General features: G+C 39.1%; 2 protein-coding genes across 2 annotated transcripts; one reads left to right on the top strand and one right to left on the bottom strand.

Moving 5' to 3' along the window:
* Nucleotides 1–1,901: 1,901 nt before the first annotated feature.
* LOC139448522 (monocarboxylate transporter 5-like) lies at nucleotides 1,902–17,823 on the top strand. The gene is made up of 5 exons (XM_071230078.1): nucleotides 1,902–2,127; nucleotides 5,213–5,356; nucleotides 14,553–14,699; nucleotides 15,716–16,777; nucleotides 17,472–17,823. The coding sequence occupies exons 1-5, from the start codon at nucleotides 1,902–1,904 to the stop codon at nucleotides 17,582–17,584; spliced, it is 1,692 nt and encodes a 563-aa protein (XP_071086179.1). The 3' UTR covers nucleotides 17,585–17,823.
* LOC139447813 (uncharacterized) lies at nucleotides 6,965–8,661 on the bottom strand. The gene is made up of 5 exons (XM_071229298.1): nucleotides 8,585–8,661; nucleotides 8,163–8,370; nucleotides 7,646–7,872; nucleotides 7,360–7,469; nucleotides 6,965–7,156 (listed from the first exon to the last, which is right to left on the bottom strand). The coding sequence occupies exons 2-5, from the start codon at nucleotides 8,297–8,299 to the stop codon at nucleotides 6,965–6,967; spliced, it is 666 nt and encodes a 221-aa protein (XP_071085399.1). The 5' UTR covers nucleotides 8,300–8,370; nucleotides 8,585–8,661.
* Nucleotides 17,824–18,089: the final 266 nt, after the last annotated feature.

Raw genomic sequence — 18,089 nt, 5'->3', positions numbered from 1 at the left:
CCACACGGATGCTGCAGTGGGTTAGACCTCTGTTGGTGTCGTCGGTGGCAGTGAAATGAACAGACGCTTGCCATGACTACGAGTGAGTGAGTGAGTATCGTTTTACGCCGCCTTTAGCAATATTCCAGCAATATCACGGCAGGGGACACCAGAAATGGGCTTCACACATTGTACCCATGTCGGGAATCGAACCCGGGTCTTCGGCGTGACGAGCGAACGCTTTAACCACTAGGCTACCCGACCGCCCCGCGATGACGACGAGCTCTTCGTGGTGTTGACATAACCTCGAGTCCAGAATGGAGACATTCGTCATCACTCGCCCCTTTCCGTAACCTGGAAGAAGACTCGTCCCACTATCGATGAATGTATGTGCGGAAATACGACAAACCAATCAGAATGCGCGTATGATTTCAAGTTCTTCGTCAAAGAATCCCTCAGAAATAAGTTTTGATTTTATATATGTCTTGCATCTTAAAATTTACCCAAGACACAGTTAAATGTGTTCAATCATACTGTATAATTTCGCATGTCCCGATGTGCTATAACTGGCATCAGAAATATATATATAATATATGGGGAAATACATGTGAACCATTTCTCAAAGAGTTGACAATTGTTTTAGGTATGCCCGTTTGCGCTAAGACGGAATCCGGTCGCAAAATTAGCCATGAGAGGGGCACGCGTCGCTATTCGGCTTGTCCCGGAACTACACGAGTTGGTCACGAATGGAACGGAGAGTGTCAAGGCCCGTTGGTCGACTGTTCCTACGAACCACGATAGTGGTTGAATGGTGCACATTCGATCACGCTGACCGGGAAGGGGATTTTAGCGTTGAAATCACACCTGAGACCGGGATGCACCGCGGCCTTGGCGGTGTCTACTGAAGATAGTCCTCATGAACTTTAATGCATGGATTTCGCTGATACCCTTTGAATTGCCCAGAGTGGACGGAAGGGTCGTTCCTGCTGCTCTTCCGACTTGACGACCGATGACAACAGTGGAATGGTGAACAAGTTGATAAACAGTGATGACGTCGCACCAGAGACCATGACAAACAGCACCGTGACGGTGTCGCTCGAAACTGATCCTCGTGAAATCTAGTAAATGGATCATACTGACACAAATCACAGCGGCTCTCTGATCTGTCTCTGTTTCTCTCTCCTCCTCTTTCCCCTTCTCACCTCTAACATTTCCCCTCCCTCTCTCCCATCTCCGTTTCTCTTTCTCCCCTCCCCCTCTCTCTCTGTTTCTCTCTCCATCTAGCTCTCTCTCTCCCAAAGATAAATTTAAGCTCACTTATTCATCAGTAGGATAAACAAAGTCCTTAATCTCTCTGTTCCAGTGTTTCTGTCACTCACTCCCCCCCCCCCCCCCCCCCCCCCCCCCCGCCTCACCCCCTCCCTCTCTCTCTCTCTTTCTCGTTCCTTCTCTCTCAATCTCATCAACGGACACGCAATGGCTATTATCTCTTTCAATGGATAACTCGTAAGACAGGTAGACTACAATTGAAGACAAACGTCATTCACTTTTCATATGCGACAAATATATTGAAATATATTAGCCATGGAATTGAATTAATGCGTCGACGCTCTCCACCACATAAACCTCAACGACCCAATTTATAAAGGCCTTTTGTTTGAGATCAACTGTGTCTAGTAACACCACGATGCGCACCTTCTGCGCTAATACATTTTAGTCACGTCTGTCCTACATATGTGATCTATTTTAATACGACTGTTTGAACTAAGTAAAGAGAACGTACATCAGCGACCTGCATGGACTATTTACTGCCCACTTAACCACTGACTACTCGCATCCAACATGTTTATGTAGTCTACGAAATATTTATGCTGGGAACATTGGTGGCAGTGGATGCATCCGAATAGCATATATGTGATATTATGTCGAGAACTGCAGCCGACAATACCCGCGATTATGAAACTGTACCCAAAGATTCAGTTTGTCTTTGTGAAAACAATGACACCATGTCCAAGGTATTAACTGACAGCAGTGATCTGAATGTAACCATGTTGAATGCCTCAACTGGTCATTGCATTCAGAACAACAAACATAATTACATCTACGTCACTTCGAAGGACACGGGCTACGCATGGGTCGTTTGTACGGGTATGTACCACCGTTATTTGAGGACTGGTATTATGTTTGTTTTATTCATTGTCAAACTCCTCAGTGTAACGGGAGTGTGCAAGTAACTGGTATATCAATTACATATATTTGACGGACGGAGGGATGTTGGGATGAGTGTTTCAGCAACCATTTGGGGAAATTATCAACATTTATGTCGTCATGATAATCACCTGTTTTGAGTTTTGCATCAAATATTAGCAGTGTATTTGATACAGATCCGCTATCAGACCCTAGATGTGCTATGATCAGCCGCCGGTCCGGCCCCGGAATAGGGTTGATCCCCACCTATAGCCAAATCTCCCTCCAACTGCCAATTTGTTGGGACAGTGTGGTGTATATTCAACCACGTTTCATCAATAGCAATGATCGGTTTTCATCTCGGTATTCTTTTTATGGCACGTAAGTACTGGATGCGCTTTGCAATATTATCTTTCCGTTCCATAAACGGCTTGGCTGTGTTTTACGCCATCTGTTTTGGGATTTCATCACTGGGCGATTCCTCGACATATTTGGGCTAAGGAAACTACTCTCGCCTTTGTCACGAGCGATACCTTCTACTCTGATGCAGACACAGACAGACCAGTGGCAATGCTTGAGATTTATTTATACATCCCACCGCCATGTAATTAATGACATTATAGGTCAGATCTCGTGCCTGAGAATATATGATTTGGCCATGCTTATCTAGCTTTGACAAGCTTATTTGTTTGTAATTTAAATTCTGGTATCGACTTGTCACGCCGACCTCTTGGGAGCCACACGTGTGTTCACGGGAGGGTAGTCAGTTTCATTTTCATGTCCTGCACGTGCATAACATGCGTACACCCTCTCTTCCTATTATATACCAAACATGTTTGCCCAAATTGTGCACCGCCACGTCAAACCTATCCTGAATTACTAGTTCACAATTGTTTGTGAATGATAACATTTTGTGGGAAGATAGTCGCCAGCGAGGTTCGAACCAGTAAGGACATCTAATCGTCGACCTTAGCTATGGCGACACATACCAGGATATTGACATGACTGTGACATTATCCTGTATTTCCACAGAACAATGCACCAGTGCACAAAACAGCCACAGCCGCGGTTACAATCCACAAGTGTGGCTTCGAACTCCTTCAGCCTCTACCGTATTCTTCAGATCTTTCGAGAGGTGGGGTAGCCTAGTGGTTAAAGCGTTCGCTCGTCACGCCGAAGACCGGGGTTCGATTCCCCACATAGGGACCATGTGTTGAAGCCAAGTGTGGTGACCCCTCCGTGATATTGCTGGAATCGTGCTTAGAGCGGCGTAAAACATTACTCACTTACTCCTGATCTGGCTCCGTCAGACTTTCTTCTGTTCTCAAGACATAAAGAAAGCTCTTAGAAGAAGCCATTTCGAATCGAACCATGACGTTTAAGGAGAACTGTTTGGACAGCCAAGAGAAGAACAATGTCGTTCGCAAAAGTGTATCAATATGAAAGGTGATTATGTTGATAAATATATCATATTAATGTCTTCAGGTCAAGTCTTTCTGTAGGCGACAGCCACAACTCCCGCCCAGCCTAGTGCTCGGCATTAAAGGGAGAAATTGAGGACTGGTCGGGGTATCCATGTGAAACTGAGGCACGGTTTGTCAGTGGGATAGCACCATAAAACCGGCTTATATTAAGTCCGGACTTGTACAATGAGCACACACACATACATGTACATCGTTAATTGGGTGATGCTAAACACCATTTCACCTCACCCTTCCCCTTTGGCCGTTGATCTCTATACTGGTATTCATTTTGCAAATCATCGGTTATACGGTTGTTGTTCAGAATATAGTTTGTTAAATGTTGACGAACATAATTGTGAGTGAGTGAGTTGGGTTTTACATTATTCCAGTTATATCACGGCGTGTCAGCTTAACGTGGGAGGAAAGCCCGAAGTGGTGAAGGTCTCGTTTATCACTTCGGTGAAACCCACGAGCACGGATATGGTGCTGACAAACCTAGAAACATAATCGGGGCGAACCGGGATTCGAACCCATAATCATAGGTTTCTGGCGTGGCCAAGGGACGCAACTCTGCACAGCGAATCGCGGCGCCCTAGACGACTGGGCCACCCGTCCCCTCTGAAGAACATACAGTGAGCAATACTTCAACCCTATACCAATGGCAGGTTAATAGTTATACTAACTACCAGTAGACAAAGGACATATATCACAGGGTTGGTAATAAATATAACAAGATCAGTACGAAAATATTGAATAATAATGTATATCTAAGCATTGAAGTCCAGGTTACCACAGCAACCAATGCTATGTCTGGAGCGCATGTTGATTTCGGTACCTTTGCTTCAAGCTAGAAACTCCACCACGATCTGTGCAACTTTTTAGTCAGGTTCCACCATCCACCCAGGGCTCAGTGGGATTTCCAATACATTTGCATCCACATCAGGTTGTATGCTATGGCATACTGCTGCCTTCTTGTGTATGATAATGTCTGTCTTTGGTCTGCTTGTCCGCAAATATAAGATCTACTCGATAAATCGCAAAGAACACCGAAGAACGATGCGCGTTTTAGTTCACGACAAAACAATGTTCTATCATGACGTCATTTCTGGAGATTCGAACGTCGCTCGCAGCTTGATGACGTCGTCCCGGGCAACGTTATTTTTTAAGGGGGAACTGTCAGTTTGGTTCTTCCCCATAGATGTAGGTAGGCAACGCAGCGAAAGGCAATGGCCGAACGATCGCATCCGGATGTGGGAGAGATATGACAATCAGTAATAGGAGAAAAGGTACAGATGATCGCCGTGGAAATTGTAGGCCTGTTAAGGAAATACTTAACTCCCCCGTTCATGAAATGGACTTTTCCGACATTGCCGAGGTCGGATTGCATTCAGAGAGTCATCATTAGGTAAATACAGGTAAATATTTTAACAGCCTTAAAGAGCCTGTACATAATACTGTTATCTCATATCAGAAACAATATACTCCGACTGGTCATACATTTCTTTATTAGATATCACATGTATAAGCTTGCGACAAGAATCTTGTATGAGGATACAGACTTGACCTTCCATGTTTCTCCCCAGCCGTCTTCTTCATGCTGCTGATGAGCACAGGCTATTTGCGTGTCTTTGGCATCCTGTACTTGGCGTTCCAGGAAGAGTTCTCGTCCTCGGCGTCAGTCACAGCGTCTATAATGGCCGTCTACGCCGTCGTCTTCAGCATCATGTGTGAGTCACTGTATCTTGTATGTGCTTGTATCTTCATTATTTGCTTAAATAAGATAGCTTCGCGATAAGCTGCAAAGAACAACGAAGAACGACGTGTGGTTTATTTCACGACAGAACATTGTTCTATCATGACAACATTTCTGGAGAAGTATATTTGAATTACAAATTTATGTATGAATTCATTTTCTCTTTTTTTTCTAATTCATCTATTTAGTTTCTGTTGCAATTTAATGTCACATAAAACTTAAAACACAGACATTGGCAACACAACACTAAATAGTTGCCAACTCAACAATGAGTAATATTTGATAAAAAGTATGTCTAAGATATGTTTGTTATCATATATTGATTCAGTGTACTTGGTCGAGTAATGTTGTGTGAACGCCTCTTTAAGATTTATGCAAGTGGTTTGTTAAATCATTTACCAGTATATCTATACATCATGTAATTTGATACTATGTATAATACATCTATTGTTGTGTAGTTCTGTGAAACAATAATTAATACATTTACCGAGTTCTAGTTCTGTGATGCAATAATTAATACATTTAATGGGTTGTAGTTCTGTGATGCAATAATTAATACATTTACTGGGTTGTAGTTCTGTGATGCAATAATTAATATATTTACTGGGTTGTAGTTCTGTGATGCAATAATTAATACATGTATTGGGTTGTAGTTCTGTGATGCAATAATTAATACATTTACTGAGTTGTAGTTCTGTGATATAGAGGATTAACCACTGTGTTCGGTTGTTACCGAAAAATCTACACACGAGTGATTAATCTGCCACGATTAGAACGAGGCTTTGCCGAGTTCTAATCGTGGCAGATTAATCACGAGTGTGTAGATTTTTCGGTAACAACCGAACACAGTGGTTAATCCTTTTTCTCCCATAACAATACGCCATAAAATGTCGAGCTCGTAGTTGAAGATTTCCTGTGTTCAGAAACCACTCGGGATTCCCCCGAGCCTCGTTTTCAAATATGCCCAGTAATACAACTGCACCGAAAACAAGTAAATAGGCTCTAGCGACGACAACCCACAGGAGTCTTCCCGTGACAGGCAAGGCACTTGTTTGCATTCATTTTACGGGCTTTGTTAATTATTAAAAGATGATGGAGTAACGTTTTGAGAATTATTAATGTGATTTGATATCTATAAATGGGTTTGGATTAGAGTCTACCCGGCCAATAACGATTTGTATTCATCTCGTCGCGTCTATCAGTCCCAATGCGCAACACTAAATAGGTCCACCTTCGAGTGTATGTAAACACGTCAAACGTTTATTTGTCCGCTGGAAACTAATGTTATAAACCCAAATAAGAGGAAATTAAATTATTTTTGTTGTTGTAAAATATTGATAACGAAAAACAAGGGCTCAAGGAACTGTCAGCAGGATTTATCAGGCTAGATTCTATAAATACCAACTCAGGCAACTTATCAGCTGATTATTGCTGGGTGAATCTTCTCAACTCCATGAAAGAATTGAAATATTTGTAAACGAATTTTGCTCTTTAAACTAATTTCACAGTAAATAATTCAATATTTGACTTTTGAACATACTATTTACCATCATAACACCAAAAATGTTACTAAATGAGTTGTCTAATTTTCCCACATTTGAGAATGACAAGAAACAATGAATTTGCTCACAGGATCTGGTATGGGGCTCACAGGACCTTGTGTGCTTTTGGGTCTTTTTGCTTGTCCACCAATAATCTTAGATATGGTTCTATGTTGGTTGCTGTTCAGTGAACTGTAGTCATTTAGGCTTTGCACATTCTTGTGGCCAGATATCTGCAATCAATAAGCTTAATAAATAATACATTTTTATGAGATATGGGGTATGTCAATTTCATTCCTAAAATTTAGTTATAAGTATTTTCTTTGTATCACGTTGACATAAAGAAGTTGCACAGATCTTTACAAGTTTTCAAACATGAAATTTGATTTTTTAACTTTGAATATTCACTGATTTAGCACTTAGTGAAGCTCCTAACCTGCATCACTTGGTTGCTAGGAACACCAGCATCACACAACTTTTGGACAACATATTTTCTCGCACTATGGTTGGTCAACCTTTTGGCTTGTGGTCCTCCATCTGTCAAACCTGAATCATAATGGTTTATTCGAAAACTTTATTACATTTGTTATATTAAATCTGCATTTAGTAATTAAGTCAAGTTATCATCACTGTAGTGTAAACATTATCATGTATTGATATAAACAATTTACATGTTCTCTTATTATATTGATATTTAGATCATATAGTTCAACATATATTACCTGCTGCTTTCGCCATAGATTTCATGAAGGAACCCAACTTGTTGATCACTACTGGCTGTCCCCTGAACCACTTCTTGGACTTATTCATGTCTGTACAAGTTGATATATAAAAGGGATCAGTTTCCTTCATGTAGTGTGTTGGCCTCAATTCTGAATACTTTTTGAACATCCTTACAGGACAACGTTCTGGGTTCTCCTTGGTAGCCCACATCTTTGGCTCAACTTGTCTGTAAGACAAACACATGATAGACAGAAATAGTGAAAGTATCTTTCACATCATTGATGATCTATTTTACTGATTAATTACAAAATTATTTGTGTAAGGTCACTCATTATAATTCATAAGAGTTACATTTCTTTCATCCATAAAACATACCAGAAGATGATTTCAAATTACATTAAAATCAATTTTATTGAAGTATATTTTAAACAATTGAATATTTTGGTTTTGTTGCACATTAAGTTGTATTTATATAATATTCATACTCACAAATCATCACCAATTTATTTTCCTTACCTGATATTATTTGGATCTGCTCCACCTCTTGTTTTTGTAGATCGCTCACAGAAGGCGACATAATCGTCGCCATTACCGTCCTGCTTCAGTTTCAAATCGCCCCACTTCATATCATGGTGCTCCTGCACTCCTCTCATACCAAAGTATATGGTATTGTTAAACCATACAGTGTGCAGGAGCGCCTCCGGTGTGTGTGATCCCAGTTGACCTGAAGGAGAGAGGGAGACTTTATATCAGTAAAGAGAACACCTGCCAATTATACATTACCTACAGACCTTTTATAACATACATGTGAAGAGCACCACTTCGCTCGTTACAAAAGTTTTAGCTGTTTTCATATGTTTTTTCATAGCTAAAGAACTAATTGTCACAGAATATTTGGATGTTAAGAGCTGAATAAATTTATCATAACATGGATTTACCTGATGAGTAAAGCCTGTCAACTTCATCCTCTGTGAGGCAATCCGCTTTACGAGGTCTGTTTCCTCTCCCACTTCTTTTCAGTTCCATTTGTTTGGAAGCAATGACCATATTAAGTTGGGCGAACTCCTCGCTCCTAATGAGACAGTAGGCGTAATTGTGTTCCCTCAGATGTCGGTTAAATGATGATAACATTCCTGTAAGTAAAATGTCTTTAAGAACTTGAAGATAAGCATGCTTCATACTTTTAGTAATAAGCAGACTGTTCTAAATAATAATTTGATATTAAGTGTATTATCCTAATGTAGAATAAACCAAAATTAAAATCATCATAACAATATATTTAAATTTAGATTTGTATAATTACTTTGAAATTTAAGATGTTCAAATATTATGTGTCATCTATTAAACTAACTGTAATCAGATTGTTCCTAATTTTGGAATATACACTATACATTGCTATCAGAATGACAGTAAGTGAATGATGTGGATGTTTACCAAAATATTAAACTTCAATTTCTTTATCATGTTTGTTAACATCTGTGAATGTAATAGTGAAAAGTTGCCAATCTGAGGCCCATGTTTTTATAATATTGGATATTACTTTAATAATGTTTCTAAAGTGCGTAATTTTACCTTTAAGGGATGATGGTTCATAGTTTTCACCGTTACTTTTCCTGGCATCCATAAAAAACTTGCAAAGGTGACTGTTAAGTCTGTGTGGAGGGATGGACTGAAGGGGTCTTGTTTCACCTCTATTTTTCTCTAACCACTTGGCAAGTGTTGTCATGTTTGAATTAGTTTTCTTGGCGGTGTTCTTATTTTCTTGTGCCTTGATGAATTGCTGAATTTCCTCCTGGCTACATGACATCCAGTTGTTGAACTCTTCATCAAACTCATCATCTGAACCATCTAGTCTAACATCTACAAATAAACAACATGAGATTTAATAACAGTTATTCATCGATTTATGTGTGTATATTTTATTGTATATATTTATACTTGTGGTAAGTCATGGTTAGGTACTCGGCAAGCCTCGTTCCTATGGCTAAGTTCTCGGCAAGCCTCGAACCCAACCAAAATAACAATTTTTTCAGAATTTCCAAAAAAAAATTATATCATAATTTTACCTCTGAATGGAGAACTCTCTCTTGATCTTTTCTTTGACCCATTCCTTTCTTTCGCTCGTGAGTTTCTACCTAAAATAATAGTATGAAATTATTTTTTCACTGCTACCTATAAGAAATCAAAATAGTTAAGAAAAAATATAAATACATATATTACTTTCTTGAGTTTTCAGAGATCAAGGTACTTATAACTTAATACATTCAAGTTTAAATGTGGTAATGTTGTTGTTTTTTTATTTAAAAAATGAGCTTCATAATTTCCCTGAAATTGTATGTTTCAATTATTGAAGTCTTCAAGGTAAAAAAAAACAAAAAAAACCCAAATAAATATAGGCCCAAATAGATGAATTATATTGATCTGGATAAACTCTACCTGTTGTAAGGGGAGACAACTGCTGTGGTATGATCGTTTCCTTCATTAAAATGAAGTATTGCGTTAGATACAAATTATTTGAGTCTTTATTTTCTTGAAATATGAAGTTTATGTCTCTATTATTGTCAAATAACTATGAAATATGCTTTGGACGCTGGGTTACACAAACGATCGATCGGCTCCATATCAACATTTCGTTTATAACGTGACATTGCTTATGTGTTTGATGGTTAATTTTTTAAAATACCAAAAGCAATATGGAAGTTTATTAGTATTTTTACATAAATTAATTAAGTATTTCATTAGCTGTTTTATTATCATTGAAAACGCCCAGTGAAGAATCTACCGGAATGGCTCACCTGGTCCCGTAATATCTAAGCGGTATCTTGCTTCGGTCACCGTCTTCCCATTCTGCGACTTAAAGGGGCACTGATCTAACGCCATTCCCCGGACTGGTTGTTGCCTTTGTTATTGTTTTTTCCCCCGTGAGTACCCGGATGATACGCAACGCAACTGAGCGTGACCAGAGACTGGGCTACCGTCTGCAAGGACAGCTAAATAAACTTGGAGGCTGGAGGCAATATTTGTTTTACGCATTTTTGCATAAATACTGATTGGTTAACTGTGATCTATAAAGATTCGACAAAGGGCGCATGTTAAATAATTTCTTCAGCCTAAACAAACAGACAAAAAGAACGGCGGAGCTCATCGGAAGTCGTCATTTGGAAATACCCCAGATGGTTATAGTTTAATACTAAAAAAAGTATCAATGCAGTGAAAGCATTTTCGGATTTCGGATTGTGTAATACAATTACTACTCCCTTGTTGTCATACACGTTTTCTCGTATAACCCTACACTTGTTTATTTGTCGTCATTCACTTGATGCTCAGTTAATGAATTTATTACAGGTACAATTAGTGGTAGCACCACTTAGATTACCTGACAAAGGTTCTCATTTGGCATTTATTGTGTCTGGGGTAATTATTCAATCTAAATCCAGGTTTGAAGTGAGGTTATGTAATATGCACGTGGCAGCCCAGCAAGAGATGAATGATCAGTTGATTTACTTTTTTTTGTAAATCAACGGATCGTTCCTAGTCATCAAAGGATTAACAGAAAATACGTTGATTGATTAATCACTGTTATCTTGCACAGTGGATATGTCAAAAGTGAGTGTTTACATGTCTAGGTTTACTAAAACAAAGGGAATACACTCATATAATGGCGTGAAGTGCCGATGTAAAAACAACATACAATTTGTTCGAAGGGTTAACTGATAATACGTTGATTGGTTGCTCATTGTTATCAAACTCAATGGATTTTTTAGGAACCGTCGACGTAATGAAAATAGTTGTCACGTGGCCTTTCTCAGCCGACCCTTGAGACTTGACACCCGAAACGATATATATCTTTTAGAATATTTGATAGATACAGAGACACGTGACATCGAATAAGTTTTTTTGTATAGCTGCAGACGAGTGGGATATTATTCCTTTGTGTGGATATTCACGGATACATTCCTCGAATAAGGAAGCTGCCTATTTATACACATAAATTTGGTAAGTTGTAATTATGGTATTTGCATTTTGTTTTCCTTCATTTGAACCGATTCGTTCTTGTTTTTCTACGTCTTGGTTGGGAAATTCTTCAATGCGCGATAGACGTTGTTTTCACAGGTCATTTCCTTTGTAAGCGTGTATAGATTACCGTCAATTTGTAAAATGTGATTCTCTCAGGCAATTTTTAAAATGTGTAAATATTTCAGTCATTTTGACTAAAAATTCTGTCCAGATTAAGACGATCAAAAGGGCCTACAAACATCACAACAGGTTATTATGTAGGATTAGAAGCCAAACAACATAGAAATGTACTTTTCAACGTAACATTTTCAGTCTCTTGGTGATGACATTAAACATCAAAATGTTTGGAATTCGTTATCATAATAATACAGATGGAAATGTTTTTCAGTCACTTTGTAAAATAACTGAATATTTAGACGTTTAATAAATATGTTACACATTTTGACAGTAAAAAAATATACACACTATAAAAAAAGCAATGCTCAGGTGAAATATTTACTTTGTGTTGCAAGTCAAAATAGTGTAAACGAAAATCTCAAAATTACCAAGCAAGTGACTTATCAAAACTTCGTCACCATTACCGATGCTACCCACAAAGATGCCTACATTTCCTTATTATTTCCAAAACTGTATTTCATTTTGTTGATCAATGTGACCATACGCTCTTATTACTACCGGTATCCATAAAAGTGACTAATGCGCTTACGAATGGCGCAACAGAGGTCGCGAGCTAGTCTAGATTTCTGCTCTACATCCGGGTACTCACTGGGAAAAAACAATAACAAAGGCAACAACCAGTCCCGGGGAATTGCGTTAGATCAGTGCCCCTTTAATCTCGTACATCGGGAAGCCGAAATTCTCAGATACATCTCCGCATATCACACCCCTTCCTCCTCCACAAATTTTCACTTGATCACCAACTTTCGGTGATTGAAACATCGTCACTACGGTGGGGCCTAATGTTTTGACAGCTGAGTATTTCCTGCACCAGACGACCTCGGGAATCCCCGATTCGAAAATAGTGCCGGAATTTATTTTTAGACAGCCAATCAAAACACGATGACACAGCTCTCCACTCTCAGCCAGCCAATCAGATTGCGTAAATAAAAATAAACCACTACGAATAAACCACTGCTGGCGATTGGAGATCAAGCCCTGTTATGGGAGAAGCAATAATTAATACATTTACCGAGTTGTAGTTCTGTGATGCAATAATTAATACATTTATTGGGTTGTAGTTCTGTGATGCAATAATTAATACATTTACCGAGTTGTAGTTCTGTGATGCAATAATTAATATATTTACTGGGTTGTAGTTCTATGATGCAATAATTAATACATTTACTGAGTTGTAGTTCTGTGATGCAATAATTAATATATTTACTGAGTTGTAGTTCCGTGATGCAATAATTAATACATTTATTGGGTTGTAGTTCTGTGATGCAATAATTAATATATTTATTGGGTTGTAGTTCTGTGATGCAATAATTAATACATTTATTGGGTTGTAGTTCTGTGATGCAATAATTGATATATTTACTGAGTTGTAGTTCTGTGATGCAATAATTAATACATTTACCGAGTTGTAGTTCTGTGATGCAATAATTAATACATGTATTGGGTTGTAGTTCTGTGATGCAATAATTAATACATTTACTGGGTTGTAGTTCTGTGATGCAATAATTAATATATTTACTGGGTTGTAGTTCTATGATGCAATAATTAATACATTTATTGGGTTGTAGTTCCGTGATGCAATAATTAATATATTTACTGAGTTGTAGTTCTGTGATGCAATAATCAATACATTTACCGAGTTGTAGTTCTGTGCTGGATAACCTGTTAAGACAACGTCTTTAGTAATTCGTATTTGACCTGTGTTCTGTCAAATATCCATTTCCTAAATCTATCCAAAGAGAGCTCACCTTCGTACACGACTCAAATATGTGTTCAATAGTTTCTTTCAAATCTGAACAGAAGCAACATAAGTTGCCTATGTATCCCATCTCGTGCAATTTATTGTTTGTTGGTAAAATAAGACGCCTTCTTAATGTTGAAACTATTGGAGTTTCGTTTTGGTAACACCTCTAAAAGGTATTAAGTTGTGGTTAAACTTATCTTTATCCAATCGCATACGCCGCTAAACAAAGATCTGAGGACATCCCAGTACGGGTCACGTTAGAACGACCTTTCGCGAACTTTGACCGACCAATGAAATGATTGACAAGATGTCGACAATAGCCAATCAGAAGGCAGTTTTCTCGTGCTTTACGGCACTAATTTCAAACTGGCTACAACGCTTCGAAACATATTTTGACAAATTCTCGATTACAAATTTGAAACCTGAACAAAAGAACATTCTGGAATGGCTAATAGATGGTCTAGATTGTATGGATTCAGTCGTTAAGCCCGTTACTATCGTTCGGAATACCCTGTGTTAAAGTTTTCGAGGTTGCATGATTAGAAATCACATTCCGATTGTCACTTTCATGATCTGGTAAGCGACGCTCTGACCCCTCTGACACGTAATGGGATGCCCTCAGATCTTTGTTTAGAGGTAGCGAGAACTAAGATCTGATTTTAATGAGATTTATCTTTATCCGTCAACGTAATTGTATGAATATATGTATGAATTCTTACAACGAACATTGTTTCGATAATTCCGTCAACAGGTAGCACCATATGCATTTGTAAAGCTTAAAGGTCATGGGAGTGTTTACTCGTCATAACGATGGCCTGGTTTTTATTCCCAACATGTGTTAAATGTAGATCCGTGACTCCCGCCGTACCATATATTGCTGAAGTACTGTTAAATGCGCGTATAAGCATTTGCAATGAAATGTCAAACAAGTCAAATCAATTATAGACAGTCCCATGATGTTTTCAAAGCCCTGTTCACGTGCAACATCCTCCTGGAGAAGTTATCGGCAAGGACGGTGACGTTAGTTGGAGGCATCCTGTTTGCTCTAGGTGTTGGGATGGGAGTCTTCGCTCAGTCAATCGGCTTCCTTATGTTCACGACCGGAGTTTGCGTCGGTAAGGACATTTCTTTATCTCTCGTCCATCTGACCAACCTTGGGGATTGCTGAAAAGAATCCCTACTTGGCCATTACAGTCATGCGAGTGAGTGAGTGAGTGCGTGAGTGAGAGAGTGAGAGAGTGAGTGAGGAAATAGCAATCTGCAGCTTTTTGGGGCGAAAAATGTCTAGATTCCTTCCTAATGTGCACAAAAACATTATAAGTGATGTCGAAGATCACAAAAGTCTCAGTGACATAAACTTTTCAAATTAAAATTTAATCTGCGAGAATGATGGGTCTACGACTTACCGTAAAACGACACGCAATGCTGAACAGCTAAGAATAAGGCTCTTATAAAAGTCGAAAATAGACTGTCGGTTGGTCCAAACTGTTAAAGAGGAATTCCTTGCGGGGAAAACGATAGCTGAATAAAGACTACCACAGCTGTATTCCAACATTTACTTAATTCATAAAGTTTAAAAAATATTTCGTGTCGAGTTAAGTGAAAATCTGCTGTCAGTTAGTGCCAAATTACTGACACTCAAGGCAGCTCAAACATTTCCACCTATGAATGAAATATGAATGAGAGTGAAAATAGTGAGTTAAAACATTTCTGTCATTTTGTGATGTTGACTCATAATAAGGACCCATTTGCGTAGATCGATGCTCATGATGTTAATCACTGGATTGTCTGGTCCAGACTCGATTATTTACATACAGCCGTGATATAGCTTTAATATTGCTGAGTGCGGCGTTAGACATCAAACAAAGATTATAAAACATAATAAGGAATATTTCCAACTTGCAGCAACTCCAAAGCTCTCTTGTTATAGAACAGCAGTGAAATATAATTTTAACTCACCCATTTATCATTTATCCAACAGTTCTTTGTCACACGCTCGCCTTGAATAGTTGCAAGCAGGATTAACTCACTCTTGGTAAGACGACACGGTATGATTGCAAGAGATGCACACCATGCCTTTTCATCTAACATTAACATATGTACGTGTTCTATACCCTGTAAATACTTTCAGGAATTGGCAACTCGATGGTGTTTGCTCCAGGGATTGTTTTTCTTGGAGAACATTTTGAAAGGCGCAGAGCACTGGCTATGTCGTTAGCATACAGTGGGGGTTGTATTGGCGGCATGGTGTATCCCCCGTTTACGCGGTACCTTCTGGACCTTTATGGAGTGAGAGGAGCCATGTTGATATTGGGAGGGCTGCATCTCCATCTGATACCAGCTTCCATGTTATTCATCAAACCAAAGAGGAAGAGGCACCCTGACAACTGCAAGGATGCAGAACATGGTCAGGATATTGACATTAACCAAACTACCGAAAATAAAATCACCTCGAATACATTTTTTGTGCCACTTAAAGTCGGCCAAATGTCGCAAAGTATGTGTGATTTGAATAGCATGTTTCCAACCACATATCAGCCTGACAAAGGACTCCATATATTGAACTATGGTTTCACAAACACCAATCTGTCAGCTTCTTTACCGTCGAAGTTGAATGGAAATCAAAACATGGAACATGACCAGCTGTATGCATTTGATTCGAAGTCAAACCCTGTAGACACTAGCAAAGCCAAAAGCAGAAGAAGCATACTTGTCAAGTGTGGCGACATGATGGACACGTCCCTGTTCACTAATCCTTTGTTCTATGTCTTCATGTGCTTCCATCTATTCAGCATCGGTGTAATGTCATATCCATCCTTCCTCCCATCGGTTGCCATGGAAAATGGAATAGGCGATGGACAAGGTGCTCTCCTTGTCACCATCCACGCTGGACTTGATCTGTTCTGTAGGACATGTACAGGATTCATAGCTGACCAGGGATGGTTTAAGAGATACAAAATATTGGCCGTGGCCTTTTTTATATTAGGGACACTGTACCAGTTTGTCCGCTACTATACATCCTTTCCTTTGATGGTAACGTACGTGGTCATGTTTGGCATGTTCAGTGGGTCCTTCTACTCCCTGCATCCCATCATAGCTGTTGACTTTTTTGGGGCAGAAAGATTCGCCAAGGTCCTCGGTTATGTCCAGTTTGCACATGGATTTGTAATCACAGTCAGTTATCCAATAATAGGTAAGTCTTGTCATTTAGTATGAAAATGATTTTTATTGTCCTACTTTTTAAAGTCAAACCATATTAAAGGAAAATAGCTCGAATGAGTGAGTGAGTCGAGTCAAAGAGTGACAAGAACAGTGTACTGGTTTATAAAAAAATGCCTGTCCGCATTGAACAGTTAATATTAGCAATATTTCACAATCATTTGTTTAACGCCGCACTCAGCAATACTCCAGCTATAGACGGCGGTCAGTGTTTAATCGAGTGTGAACAAAATAGTCCAAGAGCACCAAACCACGTCTTGGGATACAATGATATTGATTACTTGCATAATCAAGGAGCCTGACCACTAGATCCTCTTATGGTTTGGACCCGTGAAGATCCGGGGTAGAATAGGTCTTCAGCAACCCATGCTTGCCGTAAAAGGTGACTATGCTTGTCGTAAGAGGAGACTAACGGGATCGAGTGGTCAGGCTCGCTGACTTGGTTGATGCATGTCATCGATCCCAATTGCGTGGATTGATGCTCATGATGTCAATCACTTGATTGTCTGGTCCAGACTCGTACTTACAGACCGCCGTCATATAGCTTGCATATTGCCAAGTGCGGCGTTAAACAACAATGAACCAAACAAATCTTATTGGTTGCTGGGAATGTATGTTTTGTAATCTTTTGTTCTGTTGATAACTCTTTAACAATACGCGTGTTTCAGGCATACTCCGTGACCTGTCCGGAAGCTACATAACATCGTGCCATCTCCAGGGGGCGGGGCTGTATGTTGGCGCTGTTTTACTGCTGATCAAACCACTCACGAGGAATACCTAGTCATCAAATTAATAGCAAAGTGCAAGTCCGGAAGCATTCGTCATTATCCAGTGTATTATATGGTCATCTATGATGATAATTACTCTGAATGTAATGGTAATCAGTTATTATCGTCAATCATCATCATATATTCATCATTGTATAACGAATGCTTGGCTGCAAAACGATGTTAAATTGGACGTTTCACTGTGTATAATACTTTTCATCAAACGTTTCTTTTTCCTAATCCCAAATTTGAAAAAGGGTCCATTCGGCTTGGCGACATGGATAGCACTTTAAATATATTTTTTAAAGTGTGATGAATTATCTATCAGACATTGACAATCAGACATTGGTTACACAAAACTAAATGTTTTCCAAAAGACATCCATGGTTACGTGTTATTTGTATATACATAAATTGGCATTCAACCTCTATTACATGTTCATGTGTGTGCAGTCTGGCTTCAAGGCAGCAATGAAGACACACAAAAATGGCATGCGGTTGCCAGCTCTTTTCCACGTAC

This window comes from Haliotis cracherodii, unplaced genomic scaffold, assembly GCF_022045235.1.
Source record: "Haliotis cracherodii isolate W230 unplaced genomic scaffold, xgHalCrac1.p SCAF_7, whole genome shotgun sequence".
In the NCBI taxonomy this organism is placed as follows: domain Eukaryota; kingdom Metazoa; phylum Mollusca; class Gastropoda; order Lepetellida; family Haliotidae; genus Haliotis; species Haliotis cracherodii.
Note: the sequence above shows the minus strand (reverse complement) of the source record. Positions and strands in the feature narration are given on the sequence as shown.